The sequence below is a fragment of the Strix aluco genome, chromosome 26, assembly GCF_031877795.1.
Source record: "Strix aluco isolate bStrAlu1 chromosome 26, bStrAlu1.hap1, whole genome shotgun sequence".
NCBI lineage: Eukaryota > Metazoa > Chordata > Aves > Strigiformes > Strigidae > Strix > Strix aluco.
In genome coordinates this window covers 4,908,572-4,924,088 of record NC_133956.1, presented here as the reverse complement: position 1 = coordinate 4,924,088, position 15,517 = coordinate 4,908,572, and the positions used below count along the sequence as shown (strand labels likewise).

The window sequence follows — 15,517 nt, the reverse complement described above, 5'->3', positions numbered from 1 at the left end:
CTGGTTACAGCCCGTTTGCTCTCTAACTCGGGGAGGTGATGGGCCAGGGTCCATCCTTGGGGGGGTTTCAGGACAGAGCACCCCACCAGCCCTCCTCAGCACCCACCAGCTGCAAACACAACCCTGCTCTTTTTGCAATTGGTTTTCTGGGTGCTGCAGCACCCACCTGGATTTTCAGCCTTGTGGGAGCCTAAATCCCATCTCCATCTTCCCATCTTTGACCTGGAAAACCCCAGCGGCTCAGCTTCGAGGCTCCTCCTGCAGCAGAAGGAGCTATTTTAGCTCCCTCTGCTCTGCCCAAGTTGCTGTCTGCCTCGTTTAGCCCAGCTGCCTCCTTGAATGATGATCCCCCCCCAGCTCCTCTTATGCATCCTGCTATTTTTAGGCTTTGCCCACAGACCCCGCGACGGGTTTGCACCCCCGAGGGCAGACGGCTTTGCTGAGCAGAAGGGAAAGGGGCTGGTGGGCTCGACAGGAGCCGTTGTCTCCCAGTACCACGCTCCTTCCTTCCCCGCAGGAGGGGTTGCATTTGCCTCCAAGAGCAAAGCCGTGCAAATAAAGTCCTTCTCTTGGCAGGGAGCAGATGAAACATTCAGGAAACTTTCCAAGCAACATCTGATTTTGACTTCTGGTGCTGTGGATTTGTTGAGGGGTTTATTCATTTTCTGCCACGCCGGGGTTATTTTGGCTCTTCTTGAACACCTGAGGATGTGGCACTTCATCGACAGAGCCCCACAAAATGCTTTTGTCAAAGGCAAGTGGCAGGCAAAGGGATGGAGAAAAAAGGTGTCTGCACACGTGGTGTGTCCTGGCGCATCCAGCACTGGTTCATGCCAGGGCATTAGGAAGGGTCATGGACAATGATGGGACCCACAGTGGCATTTCAGTTGGTCCCCATCCCCGCAGGATCGATCGCAGATGCTAAGCTCCAGGTCTGAGTGGTATTTGCTTTAAAAGCAAAACCCTGCCCAAATAAAAAACCTGCTTGTGTAGCGTCAGGAGGCGAGAAAGTGGCACACAAGCCTCGATACAAGCCAGGGAAAGCCCGTGCGTCCAACACCTGGGGCTGCTCGTCTTGCCAAAAGCAACCCTCAACCCAACTAAAAACCATTGTGGCCAGCTGCCCCACTGCTCCTTCTTCAAATTTTGGGTAAAAATGTGGTAAAAAGGGAAGTCAAGCACCGGGGAGGGGGAATAAAAATTGTAGCTTCCCCTCTATGCATCACAGCCCTGCGTTGTCACAGGCAGGACTCAAGCTGGCTGCCAAACTGGAAATTATGTCAATATATAAATATTTATATATATTTATATTTATGTTATAGTTATATCCCTGGCAGACCTGCCCTGGTGACCTGCCTGCCCGGCTCACACCTCGGCCCTGCGGCCGTTGGCACAAGACGCAGCCCTGCCGGCGGTGCCGGAGCCTCGGACCACGACAAGACAAGGTGAGCAGCACGTCCAGAGGCTCAGTGTCCTCCTGAGTTCCCAAAAATCTTTGGGGAGAAATCATCTCCCCTCATTTCCTCCTCCATTAACCTCCAGAGATTCCCATGGATTCTGACTCGAGTCCTGCCAGAGCAGATTCATAGCTCCTGCATGTTATTTTTATGGCCATTTTAATTAAAACCAATAAACTCCAGAGGGGAAGAGGGTCTTCCCATGGTGAAATACGCTTTGTCGAGTCTGCAGCCTCTGAGTAAATCAGAACACTGCCGTCAGCAGCAGTGACTGTAAATCTCCCTGGATGGACCTCAGCTCGCCGGGCAGATGAGCAACATGAATTTTCCTCTTTGACAGCCTCAGCATCGCTCTCGCCACCTCGATTTGATTTAACTCCTCTTCTGCACAGGGGTGGTTTGGAGGGGATGGGAGAGGCAGCATCCCCCCGTTATCCAGGGTGGAGAGGAGAAAAGCTAAGGCAATGCCATGGAGGACTTCCTAAGAGAAGCAATCCCCATAGGAGAGCAGGACTCGAGCCAAGATAAAGTGGCACCGACAAAACTCAGGGTGCAGAGAGAAGTCCCAGCTGCCCGGGCACCCTCACTCCTGGCTGGGGACCAACCAGCACCAGCAGTGGGGGTCAGGACCTGCGGGAGCCATCGCTTCCCTTCTCCTGCTGCATGCACGGTCCTCGGGCTCCGTGAACCGCAGTGGGTGATGCTCTCCCCTCTGATGTGACCTCCCTGCCTCAGTTTCCTCAATTTTGGAAACTACATCCATGGCAGAAGCCTGGCTCGGCAGGCAGAGCAGCAACAACCGAGCGCAGGCGGATGAACAGCAAAGCCCTTTAAAGATTTTCCATTTGTTTTATGTATCCGCTGTGTTTATTTTTAACATTCCAGCTGAAAAAAATAAATAAATGCCAGAGCTGAGCCGAGAGGACGTGTTTGCTGGAACCTGCCAGGATGATTAGTCCTTTGCAGATAACTCCCTGGAAAAGGGTCAGTGTGGGCTCCCCGGCCATGCTGGGAGCCAAGCGAAGGAGTGACCCCCCTTCCAAAGAGCTCCTCAGCCACGCTAAAAGCTATTTTGCACTCCCTGACCTGACGTTTCCCTCCCGCCGGGAGCGATCAGCAGCCAGACTGCGTCAGAGCTGTGCACAGCAGAGACTTGCCACCTTACTCTGGGCCTGGGAGGTTGTTTTCACCCCAGGAAGGTGTTTAAACCCCATGTCCTGGAGGACCCGCACGTGCAGGATGGAGCCCTCTGCCCCGCCTGGGCTTTCTGTGCCTCCTTGCAAAACCATCACAGGAGTGGAAACACCCTCCAGAGAGGCTGATGCATTGTATGAGGATGCAAAGTGCAGGACCCAAGGCAGATACAGCACATTAAAGCCATCCCTGTGCTCCCAGTTCCTGCCCACACCCATCCCACCAGCCCGCCGGGACCACTGCCACCCAAACCCTCGCTCCGTGAGGGCAGAAACCCACCACACGTCGTTGCTGCCTCCTCAGTCAGTGGCCAAGGACCTGTTTACCATATAGAACCATCAGATGAATGAAAAGCTCTTAATTCCCTCCTAAGCATTTTGATGAGGCTCTTGATGAAATATCTGGATGCTTTGACACTGCAGGAGTTTTGTGCTGGCAGAGCACTACGCAGACTGAAAACTCCATCTCCAGGGTTGAACCAGCTGCTGGCCTTTGCTCCAAGCCCTATGTCCCCTGCTCTGTCCCTCCTGAGCCAAAAGCACCCAAAATTGCAGTAAACCGTCCTCCCTGGCCGAGTCAGCTCTGTCCCGGGGGCACAGGGCAATGAATGAATCCATCCCCAAAGCGAAGAGGTGATGGAGGCACCCCAAATATGGGTTCCCACAGCCCCTGCTGTGGTCTTCTGAAAAATAAGGCTCCTGCCTCTCTGCTTTGCAGACCCTGAAAGGGGGGACCTGCCAGAGGAGGGGGGGTCCTGCCCCAAGGACAGTAAGCATCCTTGGTAAGGGGAGGGTGACCCTCAGCATCCCACCAAGCCCAGCTCTGCTGAGCAGGCGGTGCTGATGGGTCTGTGTTTGCACCCCCACCCTGCAGCATCCCCCTAAATCCCTCTCCCTGCAGCAGCATCCCTCCTTATCCCCCCCAGCAGCCTTCATAAGCCCCCCAGCACTGCTACCCAAGTCCCTCTTCAGCATCCCCCCAAACCCCTCACCCCACAGCAGCCCCCCAGACCCCCCGCCCCACCAAATCTCCTCCCCCAGCATCCCTCCAAAGCCCCCCAACCTACATCAGCCCTCCAATTCCCTCCCCCAAGCCCCCACCCCACAGCATCCCTCCCCAATCTCCCTGCAACATCCCCCCAAACCTCCTCAGCACCCCCCAAATCCATCCAGCACCCCCCAAACCCCTCACCCCACAGCACATAGGGGAAGAGGAGGAGGGGGAGGAAAGACACGGGGGGGGGGGGGGGATCGAAGAGACCCCACCTTTGATTTGGGGACAAGGAAGCTGTTTGTCCCCCCCTTCTTCCAGACAAAGAAAACCTGAAACAGCCATAGCGCCGAGATACATCGCACCCCCCCTCCTCAAGCCCAGGCCCCCCCCGGGATGCTGGGGGCCGCCCCTACAGCCCTCGCCGGCTCCGGGGGAGGGAGGCAGGCAGGGATGGGGGGCAGGCAGGGACCGGGGAGGGGGGACAGACAGGGATTAGGGCGGGGAAGGCAGGCAGGGATGGGGGAGAGGCAGGGATGGGGAGCGGGGGGTGTGTTGCAGGTAGAGACCTGGGTGGTGGGAAAGGAGGCAGGGATTGCGGGGGGGGGTGTCAGGCAGGGGCTGGGAAGGCAGGGACGTGGGGGGAGAAAGGCGGGCAGGGAGATGGGGGACAGATAGGGAGGGGGGGGTATAGCAGGCAGGGAGCGGGGGGAGCAGACAGGGACGGGAGGGGGTGCAGGCAGGGAGCTGGGAAGGGAAGGCAGGGAACTGCTGGCTGGAGGTGGGAGGCAGGCAGGGGTGGGGGCAGGCAGGCGGGCAGGGCCGCCCCCGGCCCCACGTGGCGCGGGGGGGGGACACGCCGCGTTTATAAAGCGTCCCCGGCCGCCGCGGGGGTGCGGGAGGCGGCGGCGGCGCTGGCCGGGAGCGGGGCTCGAACCCGCGGCGCTCGGATGCTCCCGGCAGCCACGGCGGGGCCACGGCCGCCCGCGGGCCATGGAGCTGCCCACGGAACTGCCCACGGAGCTGCCCACGGCTGCCGGTACCGCCTGGGGCAACGGCAGCGCCTGGGCTCCCCTGCCCGGCCACGGGGCCAACGACACGGGGCCGCAGCGGGCCAAGAACGCCACCTCCATCCTCATCGCCATCGTCATCACCGCGCTCTACTCCGTGGTGTGCGTGGTGGGGCTGCTGGGCAACGTCCTGGTCATGTACGGCATCGTCAGGTGAGAGCGGGGTGTCCCGGCCGCGAGGGGGAGTGGGGAGGGCTGGGGGGGAGCAGGGGGGAGAGGGGAGCGTGCGGGGGGGGGGGTGAGCGTGCACCTGGGGGGAGCGTGAATCACTTGTGAGATGGCAGCCGCAGCCAGGGCGCACCGGGGGTGAGTGTGCACCATGTGCAAGGTGCAAGACGGCGGCAGGAGCGAGTGTGGCCCAGGATTGGGTGTGCACTGGGCGTGAGTGTGCACCAGGATTGGGTGTGCACCAGGATTGGGTGTGCACCGGGGGTGAGTGTGCCCAAGGGGCGAGTGTGCACAAAGGGTGAGACAGCAGCAGGAGCGAGTGTACACCAGGGGCGAGTGTGCATCAGGAGTGAGTGTGTCCCACGTGCGAGACAGCAGCAGGAGCGAGTGTGCCCCAGGACCGGGTGTGAGCCAGCAGCTGAAATAGGTGTGCACGGGGTGTGAGTGTGTGCTGGGTGTGAGGCAGCAGCAGGAGCGAGGGTGGGTGTGCACCGGGCGCTTGTGAGCCGGCAGCACCGAGCCGGGTGTACCTGATGGGTGTGATGTGAGTGTGAACGGCGTGTGCGCGAGCACACACGTGGTGGGGGGTGTCCAGATGCTGTGTGAGAGGAAAAAGCAAAGATTGCGTGTGCCCAGAGCAGCACGGGGGGTCCCCGGGAACTGGTGTTTGGGGGAGAAGCTGGGGGACACACCCCGACCCCCCCAGCCTCGCCCCGGTGCAGGGAATGGGCGAAGAGGAGCCGCAGGGCTGGTTTGGGAGAGGCGAGAGCCTGGCGGGGTGTTTTATTTCCAACACACAAATGTCACCGCTCAGAGCTGCCCTGCTCACAGGGAGGGTCCCGAGTCCCCTCAGCCAGGGGAGAGGGGCGGGGGGGTCCCATTGGGACCCACCCCACTCCGTCGCTGGGGCCCGAGGTGCCTGTTCCCGGCTCCACACGAGCTCGTGTTGGTGCCGTCGGCACCTCCCGCATCCACCCGACTCCTGCTTTTCTCTAACAAAGAGCAGGAGCCACATCGCCCAGCCCCAGCTCACACCACGGCCGAGCTGCCCCCCAGCCCCCACAACACCAGCTCATGTCCTGGGGGACCCTGAACCCCACTTTGGCTCCATCCGGCATCGTAGCGGGAAAACAGACGCCAGGGCAGGACCTTGGAGGCGCCTCTGCCGAGGCTTTCCCTGGGCAGGGAGGGGGTCTGCTGGGGGTCTGCACCCCAGGACAAGCAACAGGGCCCCAACACTCCCCTCTTCAGTAGACGGGGCACGGCGAGACGCTGCTGTACCCAGCCCGGCGCTTGTGCCAGGGTGCAAAATTTCCTGCCCATCGAACAGCCCCTTTGTCTGAGACGCTGGTTGGCCCTGGCTGGGTAAGATGGGTTGACATGGCCAAGGCTGTTAATCGGGACAAGAAAGCCGCGTCTTGCAGGCCACAGGACCACTGCCGGTGGTGGGGGCTGGCAGAACCCTCCATGGCCCCCAGACCCTGCTGGCAATGGAGGGAGGAGCCGTGCTCGCCATCACACCGCTGTTGGCGACGGCGCAGGGACTTCACCACCCCCCAGCCTGGCAGGAGGGAGCAGAGGTCTGGTTGGGTGCCTGGGCTTCACGGCACCCCCTCCCACGCCAGGGACCTGGAGAGCCCAGGATTCATGGGGTTAATCCCAATTCCCATCACCCCAGGGGATGCTGTAACCCCAGTCAGGGCCAAAACCCCAGAGTTTGTGGCCGGATTTAAGCAACCCCCCCAAATCCCTATTTTTAACCATTTCCATTCCGCCCTCGCAGCACTTTCAGTCCATAGCGATCGTTACAGGAGGTCAGCACGGCCCGGCACTGCCTGCGCATGAAATAAATGCGGTGACTCACCACAGGGAAGGAAACGAGCCTGAAACGTGCCCACGAGCCACGCCGGGCTGCCCATCACCCTTGCGCCTTGCTCCCTGGTTTTTGGGTGGCTCTGCTGTGTATTTTTAACCATGCGAGGGATGGGGAGCAGGATGGGGGTGTCACTCACTGCCCCTACCCGACATCGGATGGGATTTTTCATCGACTCGAAGCAGCTTTAATAAATCAGCCCTAGACTGAAAAAGCAAATCAAGGTAATTGTTGCAGAGACATACGCCACGTACGGTGTCACGGTGAAGGATGAGTGTTATTAGACCCCCTCCAGCTGGTTCTGCTCTGTGAGAGGAGGGAAGGCATTTTAAAGAGAAAGCTTTAATGTGCAAACAACATGCTCCCTGTTTAACTCACTAAGTACCCTGATGTTAGCCTAGGAAGCCTGACTCTACAGCATCCACAGATCCCGTCACCGTGGTTTCTAGCCCCCCCCCCCTTTTCCGGCCCACCAGCTGATGCTGGAATTAAACACATCTCCCAAGGAATGAATAAACTGGGACAGGAGGGGCTGCGGACACCCAGACCCAGCACGTGCTCGCGTGGCTGAACCAGCCGGGAGTTTCACAGGTCTCCACATTGGCAGGGTTTAGGCCGGGACTAGGTAGGCTCCACAGGGGAAACCTGTGTCCACGCAGGGTAGAGCTGTGAAATGGGATCAGCTCAAGCTCAGACCTTGCTGCTGGGGAGATGCTGGGGCATTTGCCTTGTGGCCCTGGGGACACGTCCTGGTGTCACCTCCTACTGCCCTTGGGACCCGGGCAAGATGCACATCCTGTGGGGCTCGGGGACCTCGGGGTCCCCAGGGATGTGGCGCTAAGGATGCTGCAGAGCCTGTGCGTGCCAGGGAGCAGGTACAGGCAGGACCCTGCTCCACGGCCCCCAGCTGAGCTCCCCGAACGGGCACCCAGCACCCCAGAGAGCTGAGCACAGCCAAAACCCAAAGCACCCAGAGGCAGCTCAGCCTCCCCAGCACCCTCCGCCAGCTCTGACGGCGACTGGCACCGCAATCACCACTGCATTGTCAGGCGCTTTTAAAAATACCCCTGGAAGCAATTTGCAGCTGCGAGCTCAGGCTTGCGAGTGGCCACGTCCCCGCAGAGCCCATCAACCCCCCGCCAGCTCCCGCACAGGCTGCAAGGGCATCCCTTTGCTGGGCGCAGGATTTGTTAAGCCAGGCTCTTTAAGGCGGTGGCTTTTAGCAGCTGCAGGAGTTTTGCAAGTGGTTTCTTTCACTTATTTTCCAAGAGGTTTGGAGAGCTAAGGGGTCCCTAGCTGGGAGTCCGGGTGCTGGCATCGCCCTGCGCTCGCTCCACCCCCTCCAGCCTCATCTCTCCGTCAACACCTTCCAGATTGTTTCGTTCAAGTGCGTAACTTCCCAATCAAGGCACACGCTTAATTGCGATGAGCTTTGGCAGCCCGGGGAGCTCCATCAGCAGAAGCGGCCGGTTGGCTCTGCTGCGGGTGATAAACCTCTTTCCTGGAGCAGCGGCTTCGATTGCAGCTCAGGGGGCATCACCAGGATGGACCCCCCCACCCTGTACAGTGGGTTTGACCCTCAGCCCGATCCTGGAGGAGGCTGAATCCTGCCCCAAAACCACAGCTCCGGGGGCTAAATTGTCATCCCCATCATCCCAGTCTCCCCCATCGCTGCTTTGCCCTCACCAGCACAGCCCCATCCTGCCCGGGGAGGGGGCTACAGCCCCGGCCCCCCGCCCCCAGCACATGGGGCAGGGGGTTGGGGAAGCGTTTACCCAGCATGGCCAAGCGCGCCTGGCAGAGCGTGGCGTGAATAACTCATTTTTTCCACTTTATTCGAAAAGCAGAGATCAAAGACGTGTGAATCTACCTGAAATGACTATTTTTTCGTCAAGGTGAGGCAAAACCTGACAATAACACAAATTCTCAGCTTTTTGTTTAACCTGAAATGAAACTTTTCTGAGAGATGCATTAGCAAAAGAGCTTGGAAAATAACACTAAAGAGAACTGAAAAGGGCTTTTCAAGGAAAAGACATTTTTTTATGCCATATTTAAAATAAAAAAAAAAAAAGTTCAACTCAAATATTTCCACCCTTGGGCAAGGGGCTGCCATTTCCAGCCAAGGCGAATGAGATGGGAATGCTGTTGGAGCTGGGTGCCGGTCTGAGCTGCTATTTTCTCCCAGAGGGAAACGGTTTTTGCAGCCTCCCTCTCCCAGTTGTATCGACAGCGTAAGTCAGTGGGTCTCTGTCCCCTCCTGACCCTGCTAAGCCAGAGAAAAGGATAAAGTGAAGGGAATTGATATTACCATCTAGCCCAGGAATCTGTTTCCTACACCAACCGGCTCTCCTGGTCTCCAGCAGAGCAACAACCATCTGAGATGGGAGATATTCACTCCCCTCACCCCAATTTACTCCGTGTACCCCCCTCACACGACGGGGTTCTTCTATGAACTATGCTAATTATCTTTTCAGCCGGCAACCAAGGGGTTGTCTCCCCCCATGCACCAGGACCAAATTCAGCCCTGCGCTGTGTAGGGCCAACCCACCCCCTGGGGGTGCTATGGGCACTGTGGGCAGGTTTATAATAATTTTGTTAATTAATTAGGGTGCATATAAACGATTTCAGGGCTGTGGAGGATGCTCTGAGCAGCAGGGACTTGCTAGAAGGGAGCGCAAGGGAAGGGTTTGAGCTGCTGGTGTAGCCCCGACCTCAGCCTAGCAAACAACTGGGGGCTGCTGCAGACCCACCCAGACCTAACCCCAACCTGTTGCCCTTTGGGGACCCCCAACAGCCCCCCCCAGCAGCAGGGACGTGCATCCATTTCAAACCAACCGCGTCACTCACAGCATCACCTTGAGCACCGCGTGCAGGGCTGGCTGCTCCGAGGACACGCACCCATCCATGCCAGCCCTGGCACCCACCAAAACTGTGCCCCATCCCTTCAGGAAGGGTTTTGGCACTCGGGACAGGGCGTTTCTCTTAACAGTGATGTGACAAGGATCAGAGCTGGCATGCCAGCCCCGGGGGGGCTGCAGCCCTCGCCTTCCCTGGGGGAAGCGGCACCGTGCCCCTGAGCCACGTGTGGTGGCCCAGGCAGCCAGGCTTCCCCAAAGGCTCTGGAGCTCTAGCTTGGCTAATTGGGCTGCTTCCAGATGGCCTGTTTCCGGGGCTAATCGATCCAATTTCTGCAAGTAAACTCGACAGGGAAGCAAGCTAGATAATCACGATTTACTGGGTGGAAAATCAGATAAAGGAGGTTTCGGGAGGTAAAGGACATTGTGCAACAGATTCAGGGAAATGGGGTAAATTGATTTAATTGGAGAAGTGACTTCTCTGAAAATTTCTTCAGATTTCCTTTGAATAAAGGCAGGCATGGAATGGGTGTCACCTCCCTGGTCAGGTAAGGGATAACCGCTTCGGCAGGGTCCAAGCCGTGTTCTGCAGGTGCTTGATAAGATCCCAGCTCAGCACGTGTGAGCACAACCCCGTGCTCAGCCACCAGGACTTCAACACACGCTAAAACCATGCACAAACACAAGTACTTTCTCAATGTGCTCCCTGGTCCAGCTGGAAAGGTGCTGCAGAAGGGCACGTCACAAGCATGTGCCTTTGCCCACCAAGGGTGATGGCACCTTGTGAGCAGCTGGGAAAAGCCAGGCTGTGCCCCCCGCTCCTCATATTGAGTGTGCACACACGTACTTGGGCATGGTGAGCCAGCCCTGACCACCGGTAACGGCTCCCTTGTCTGCCATCTCCAGGTACACCAAGATGAAGACAGCCACCAACATCTACATCTTCAACCTGGCGCTGGCTGACGCGCTGGCCACCAGCACGCTGCCCTTCCAGAGCGCCAAGTATCTGATGGAGACCTGGCCCTTCGGGGAGCTGCTCTGCAAAGTCGTGCTCTCCATTGACTACTACAACATGTTCACCAGTATCTTCACCCTCACCATGATGAGCGTGGACCGCTACGTCGCTGTGTGCCACCCGGTCAAGGCCCTGGACTTCCGCACACCGGCCAAGGCCAAGGTCATCAATGTCTGCATCTGGGTGCTCTCCTCCCTCATTGGAGTGCCCATCATGGCCATGGCGGTCACCAAGTCAAAAGGCAAGTAGCTTCTGGGGAAAGGTCTCCTTCTGTCCCATCTGTCCATCCTCAGGGTGATCTGGCAAACCCAAGGCACCTGGTCCTGTAGCAGGTTTGAGCTCAGTGATGGGCACCCCTCCATGGGACCGTAAGCATGCGCTGCCATGGAAAAATCATCACGGTGTTATTTTCCATCATGGCTGCAGAGGTTAGAAACTGTCCCAGAAATTGTCCTCCCCCTTCCCCATCTCCAGTCTAATCAGTGCCTCTCCCCAGCTCCTGGGGTGCAAATCAGGTGCCTAAAAACACCCCCAGTGCCATTGCAAAGTCCTCAGCTGGCCTACTCTAAGATCCACAGGTCCTGTGTGAGGACACCAGCCCTTGGCTGCTACGAAAGCTCTGGGTGTCTTGAGGAAGTGGACAGGTTTCAGTGGAAGGTGACGTGTCCACCACAGGGGTTGGGAGGAGACAGCACAGGGATGGCCCAGGAGGCTCTGCAGGGGTCACTGGGTCATTGCACCCACTACATCCCCTCGGCACCCTGTGGGCAAGGGGGGCTGGTGGCACAAAGCTCCTGGGCAATCTCTGCAAAGAGCTGGCAGATGGGCATGCATCTCCTTGTGTTTTTAACGAGCGTGGACATGCCCAGCCACGACCGAGCAGAAAGCAGACAGTATCCATAGCAGACACTCCACTGGCTCCCTCTTTGATCATCTTCTCTCCCACAGATGGGATGGTGCTGTGCACGCTCCAGTTTCCCGATCCTCCCATCTACTGGGACACCGTGACCAAGATCTGCGTCTTCATCTTCGCCTTCATGGTCCCCATCTTGGTCATCACCATCTGCTACGGGCTGATGATCCTTCGCCTGAAGAGCGTCCGCCTCCTCTCGGGCTCCAAGGAGAAAGACCGCAACCTGCGGCGCATCACGCGCATGGTGCTGGTGGTGGTGGCAGCCTTCATCATCTGCTGGACGCCCATCCACATCTTTGTCATCGTCTGGACGCTGGTGGACATAGATAAGAAGAACCCCTACGTGGTGGCCAGCCTGCATTTCTGCATTGCCCTGGGTTATACCAACAGCAGCCTCAACCCTGTCCTTTATGCTTTCCTGGATGAAAATTTCAAGAGGTGTTTCCGAGAGTTTTGCCTGCCTTTCCGAGCCCGCGTGGACCAGAACAGCTTCTCCCGCGCCAGAAACACCACGCGGGAACGTGTCTCCACCTGCACCCCTTCCGAAGCCCGCAACAAGCCGGCATGACTAGACGTGGGCAGCCTCCAGCGGGGCTGCCAGGGCCACGGAGGGGACGACCCACGTTCAGAAGTGACCCAGGTCACCACCACAGAGCTCTAGCAGAGCGGTGGCCCAGGTGCTGCTCGATAATGCCGCTGGGTTTATGTTCAGACTGACAGCAAGTGATTGCAAAGACTTTTTTCATCCTGGAGAACCAGGGATGGGGGAATCAGGACTCACCAGGCAACGTAGGGAGAGAACCAAAACAAGAGGCAACCTGGGCAAAGCAGCTCTGCTGCTGCTCCCACCATGGCTGGGAAGAGCTGGCAGCCCCTTTCCCCCGGCCAGGGCTGTCGCCCTCCAACACAGAGCAACCGGCAAAGCCCAACCATCCTGGGACACCAGAACTGCAACGCCCACGTGCTTCTCCTCCTGCACAGGCCAAGGTGGCACTGCAGCCCATGGCGAGAGGGGAAACCCTCCCGTGTCAGGTGGCAGAAGGGGACCACGCTGGATGGTGATGCCACGTCATGGGGCCTCACTCCATCCCCCTCTGAGCTGTGTCCAAAAAACAGCCAGAGATGGGAAGAGAAAACAACACCGCTTCAGAGACACTGTTATCAAAGAGCTCCAGATCCATAGTACAAATTTGACTGGAGTCCTTCAAGCCAGGGCTGCCCCTGGAGGACAACTTCCTACTGTTAATGTCATTACTGTGTTATTTAGAGACCTCTGACTTCAGCCAGGGCAGCCCTAGACATGGATGTGATGCTGTGAGGGCCAGGGGACGGGTTGGGGATGGAGCAGGGAATGTCCCAAGCTCACCCTGTGTCTACATGCCGATGCCTGATTCTCCTGGCCCAGCATCCGTCAGGGTGATGGGGAACCGCTCCTCACCCATCTGCCTCCAAAGACATTAAGCCTGAGAAAGATCTCATTAAGGGAGCAGTTTGTGAGGACTTGAGGAGTTTCTCACAGTGCTAAAGCAATGAGGATGGACTAATGGGCGGCGCTGCGAGGACTCTCCCTGCCCTGCCCGTTGGGTGAAGGGTGAGCAACAGCACTGCCCAGATGTCCTTTAGCAAAGCCAAAAAGAATAGGAATTTTTTTTTTTTTTTGTAGAAGATGGGGAAAATAATAATAAATTCATAATTGCCCAAGCAGGAACAGAGATCATGCAAGCACTGAGAAAGGACCCACAGCCCACAGGAGGCAGCGATTTTAGGATTTCATGCTCAGCACTCATCTGGATGGAGCATCCAAAGAGGTGGCCAAGCTCGACGGCAGCACATCCTGGAGGAGCCACCGGCCAGGGAGCTCTGGACCACATTAGCTGCTGCTAAACGATGACCGATGGATCCTCCCAGCCTTCCGCTCCCTGAATCCCCCCTGCCAGCCCCACGCTGGCTGCGAGCAGTGTCTGGGAGCCACAACTTTTCCTTCCTCTCACCTTCCCACCACCGCAGCTGTGTCCGGGAGGTCAGACGGCCGGAGGAGGAGGCTCGGAGGGAGCGGTAATAGCATTTAGTGGACAAATTGATGCAGCTGGAGGAAGCAGGCGAGCGCCTGGGTGCACCTGGGGCTCGTGGGCTGGAAGGAGAGCCTGGGCTGCATCTCTGGTTTTTCCAGTTGCATCAATTTAGCCTAATAAAGGCCATTACCTCTCCTTACCAGCCCTACCTTTCTCCGGAGCCTGTGGAAATTACAGCCTCCTGGTTAGGAAGGCAGAGCGGAGGAGGCAGCCAAAACAAATTTCTTTTTCAAAGGAACCAAAAAGGGTGAAATTGCCCATTTGGATCTCCAATCAATCGCCATCGAAGTGCGCAAGTGATCCTCCTCGCCTGCCTGCGCTGTGACCCTCCCACCCCGAGCAAAAGCCTCTTGCTCAGTGTTGCATCAGCCCAGATATTAGCTCCCACCCAGGGCTCCTCAGGATCCCTTTGCAGGGACAGATGGAGTCCTGGACCACCGGCAGAACCACGCTTGGTCTCCTTGTCCCCTGCCCCCGCAAGCCTGGCTGATCATGGAACATCGGGTATGGGAGGGAGAGCAGGATTGGCTCCGGGGCAGGAGTTAGGGGAGGAAAACCCCCAGGGTCCCAGCAGGCTGAGCTTCAGCTCCATGAGAAGGGAGACTAAAGTGTCCAGAAGGAGTTGGAGACCACCCTTCAGCTCTCCACCTCCACCCACCCTGCGGGCAACACCCTCAGCAGCGTGTGGTGGGAAAGGCTCTTGGTTTGGAGCTGCTTCATGGTGAGGTCTTGGCAAGGGTGGGATGTCCCAACAGGGCTGGATGTCCCTGCAGGGCTGGGATGTCCCACGCTGTGGACCAGGACGTCTTGGGTTTCACTCCAGGCTTCAGCATGAAGCTGAATTCTGGCTTGATATCTCGATTGGGGGGGTACCCCCAAAAAATGTGATGATTCAAAGTCGTTTATCTCTTTAACCCACCTTAGCCAGTGCCTCAGTGTCCCCTAGAAATACCAACCCGTGACCGAGGCTGGTAAAGGCACGAAGGGGAGCAGCGTTTCCAACTGCAGCAGCAGTGGCTGCTGAGAGCACAGCGAAGCAACTGGGGGACACAGGGGAGGTGAACCCCATTATCCATGGAAGGGGCATTGCTGCCCCAGTGCAGCCCCTGTGAGGACACACTGTCGTGTTGGGGAGGACTGAGCCGCGAGTGCCGGGGACTGCGGGTTGGCTTGGAACTCTGTGAGCAGCTCGGCCACCCCCCAAAGCTCAGCCACTCCATTTCCCATCCCCATGGGATCTTTCTATCTGGGGGAGCCCTGCCAAATTCCCAGCCTGCTGGGAGATGTGCCTGCCACGGCCTTAAAGCGGGTTAAAAGGCTTCAAGTCATTATTTTTTAAATGCAGCCACGCTTGGGCAGAGCTCAGCGGCCAGGACACAATGAAGATCGTGACTTTTCTTAGCTTAGGTTTTGCTGAAGAAAAAGAAAAAAAAAAAAGAATATTCCTGGGAAACACAGGACTGATGGCAAACGCCTCACCGCAGCCCTTGCGATGACACGGACCTAGAGCGTCACCCGCCTGCCTGTTCCAGCAGCACCCCAGCAGGCACCCCAGGGCTGATCCAGTTTCTCCCCGCAATGGCACCCACTCGAAAACCAGCTCCACCAGCCCCTCGTTTGGGGTCAAATCCTGACCCAGGGAAACACCGCTGGGAGCTTGTATCTGCCCATGCAGAGCCATGCGGCAGCTGGGATGCTCGAGGGCACTCTCTGTGTATTTTTTTTATATATATATAGCTCTGTCTATCCCTCTGTCTATAGCTCAGGCCACCCCGTCCCACCCCCCCGCTATAGCAGCCCCCCACTACTCGGTGTGTGGTGGAGCTCAGGCTCCTGCTGAACCTGTTTGCAGCACCAACCGGGATCTCACCAAATGCTTCCGCCACTATTTCCAGCTCCAGCCCTCACAA

The 15,517-nt window shown here is 57.8% G+C and overlaps 1 protein-coding gene across 1 annotated transcript; it reads left to right on the top strand.

The window, feature by feature from the left end:
• Positions 1-4,525: 4,525 nt before the first annotated feature.
• On the top strand, positions 4,526-15,517 carry OPRD1 (opioid receptor delta 1). The gene is made up of 3 exons (XM_074807147.1): positions 4,526-4,864; positions 10,514-10,863; positions 11,571-15,517. The coding sequence occupies exons 1-3, from the start codon at positions 4,635-4,637 to the stop codon at positions 12,101-12,103; spliced, it is 1,113 nt and encodes a 370-aa protein (XP_074663248.1). The 5' UTR covers positions 4,526-4,634; the 3' UTR covers positions 12,104-15,517.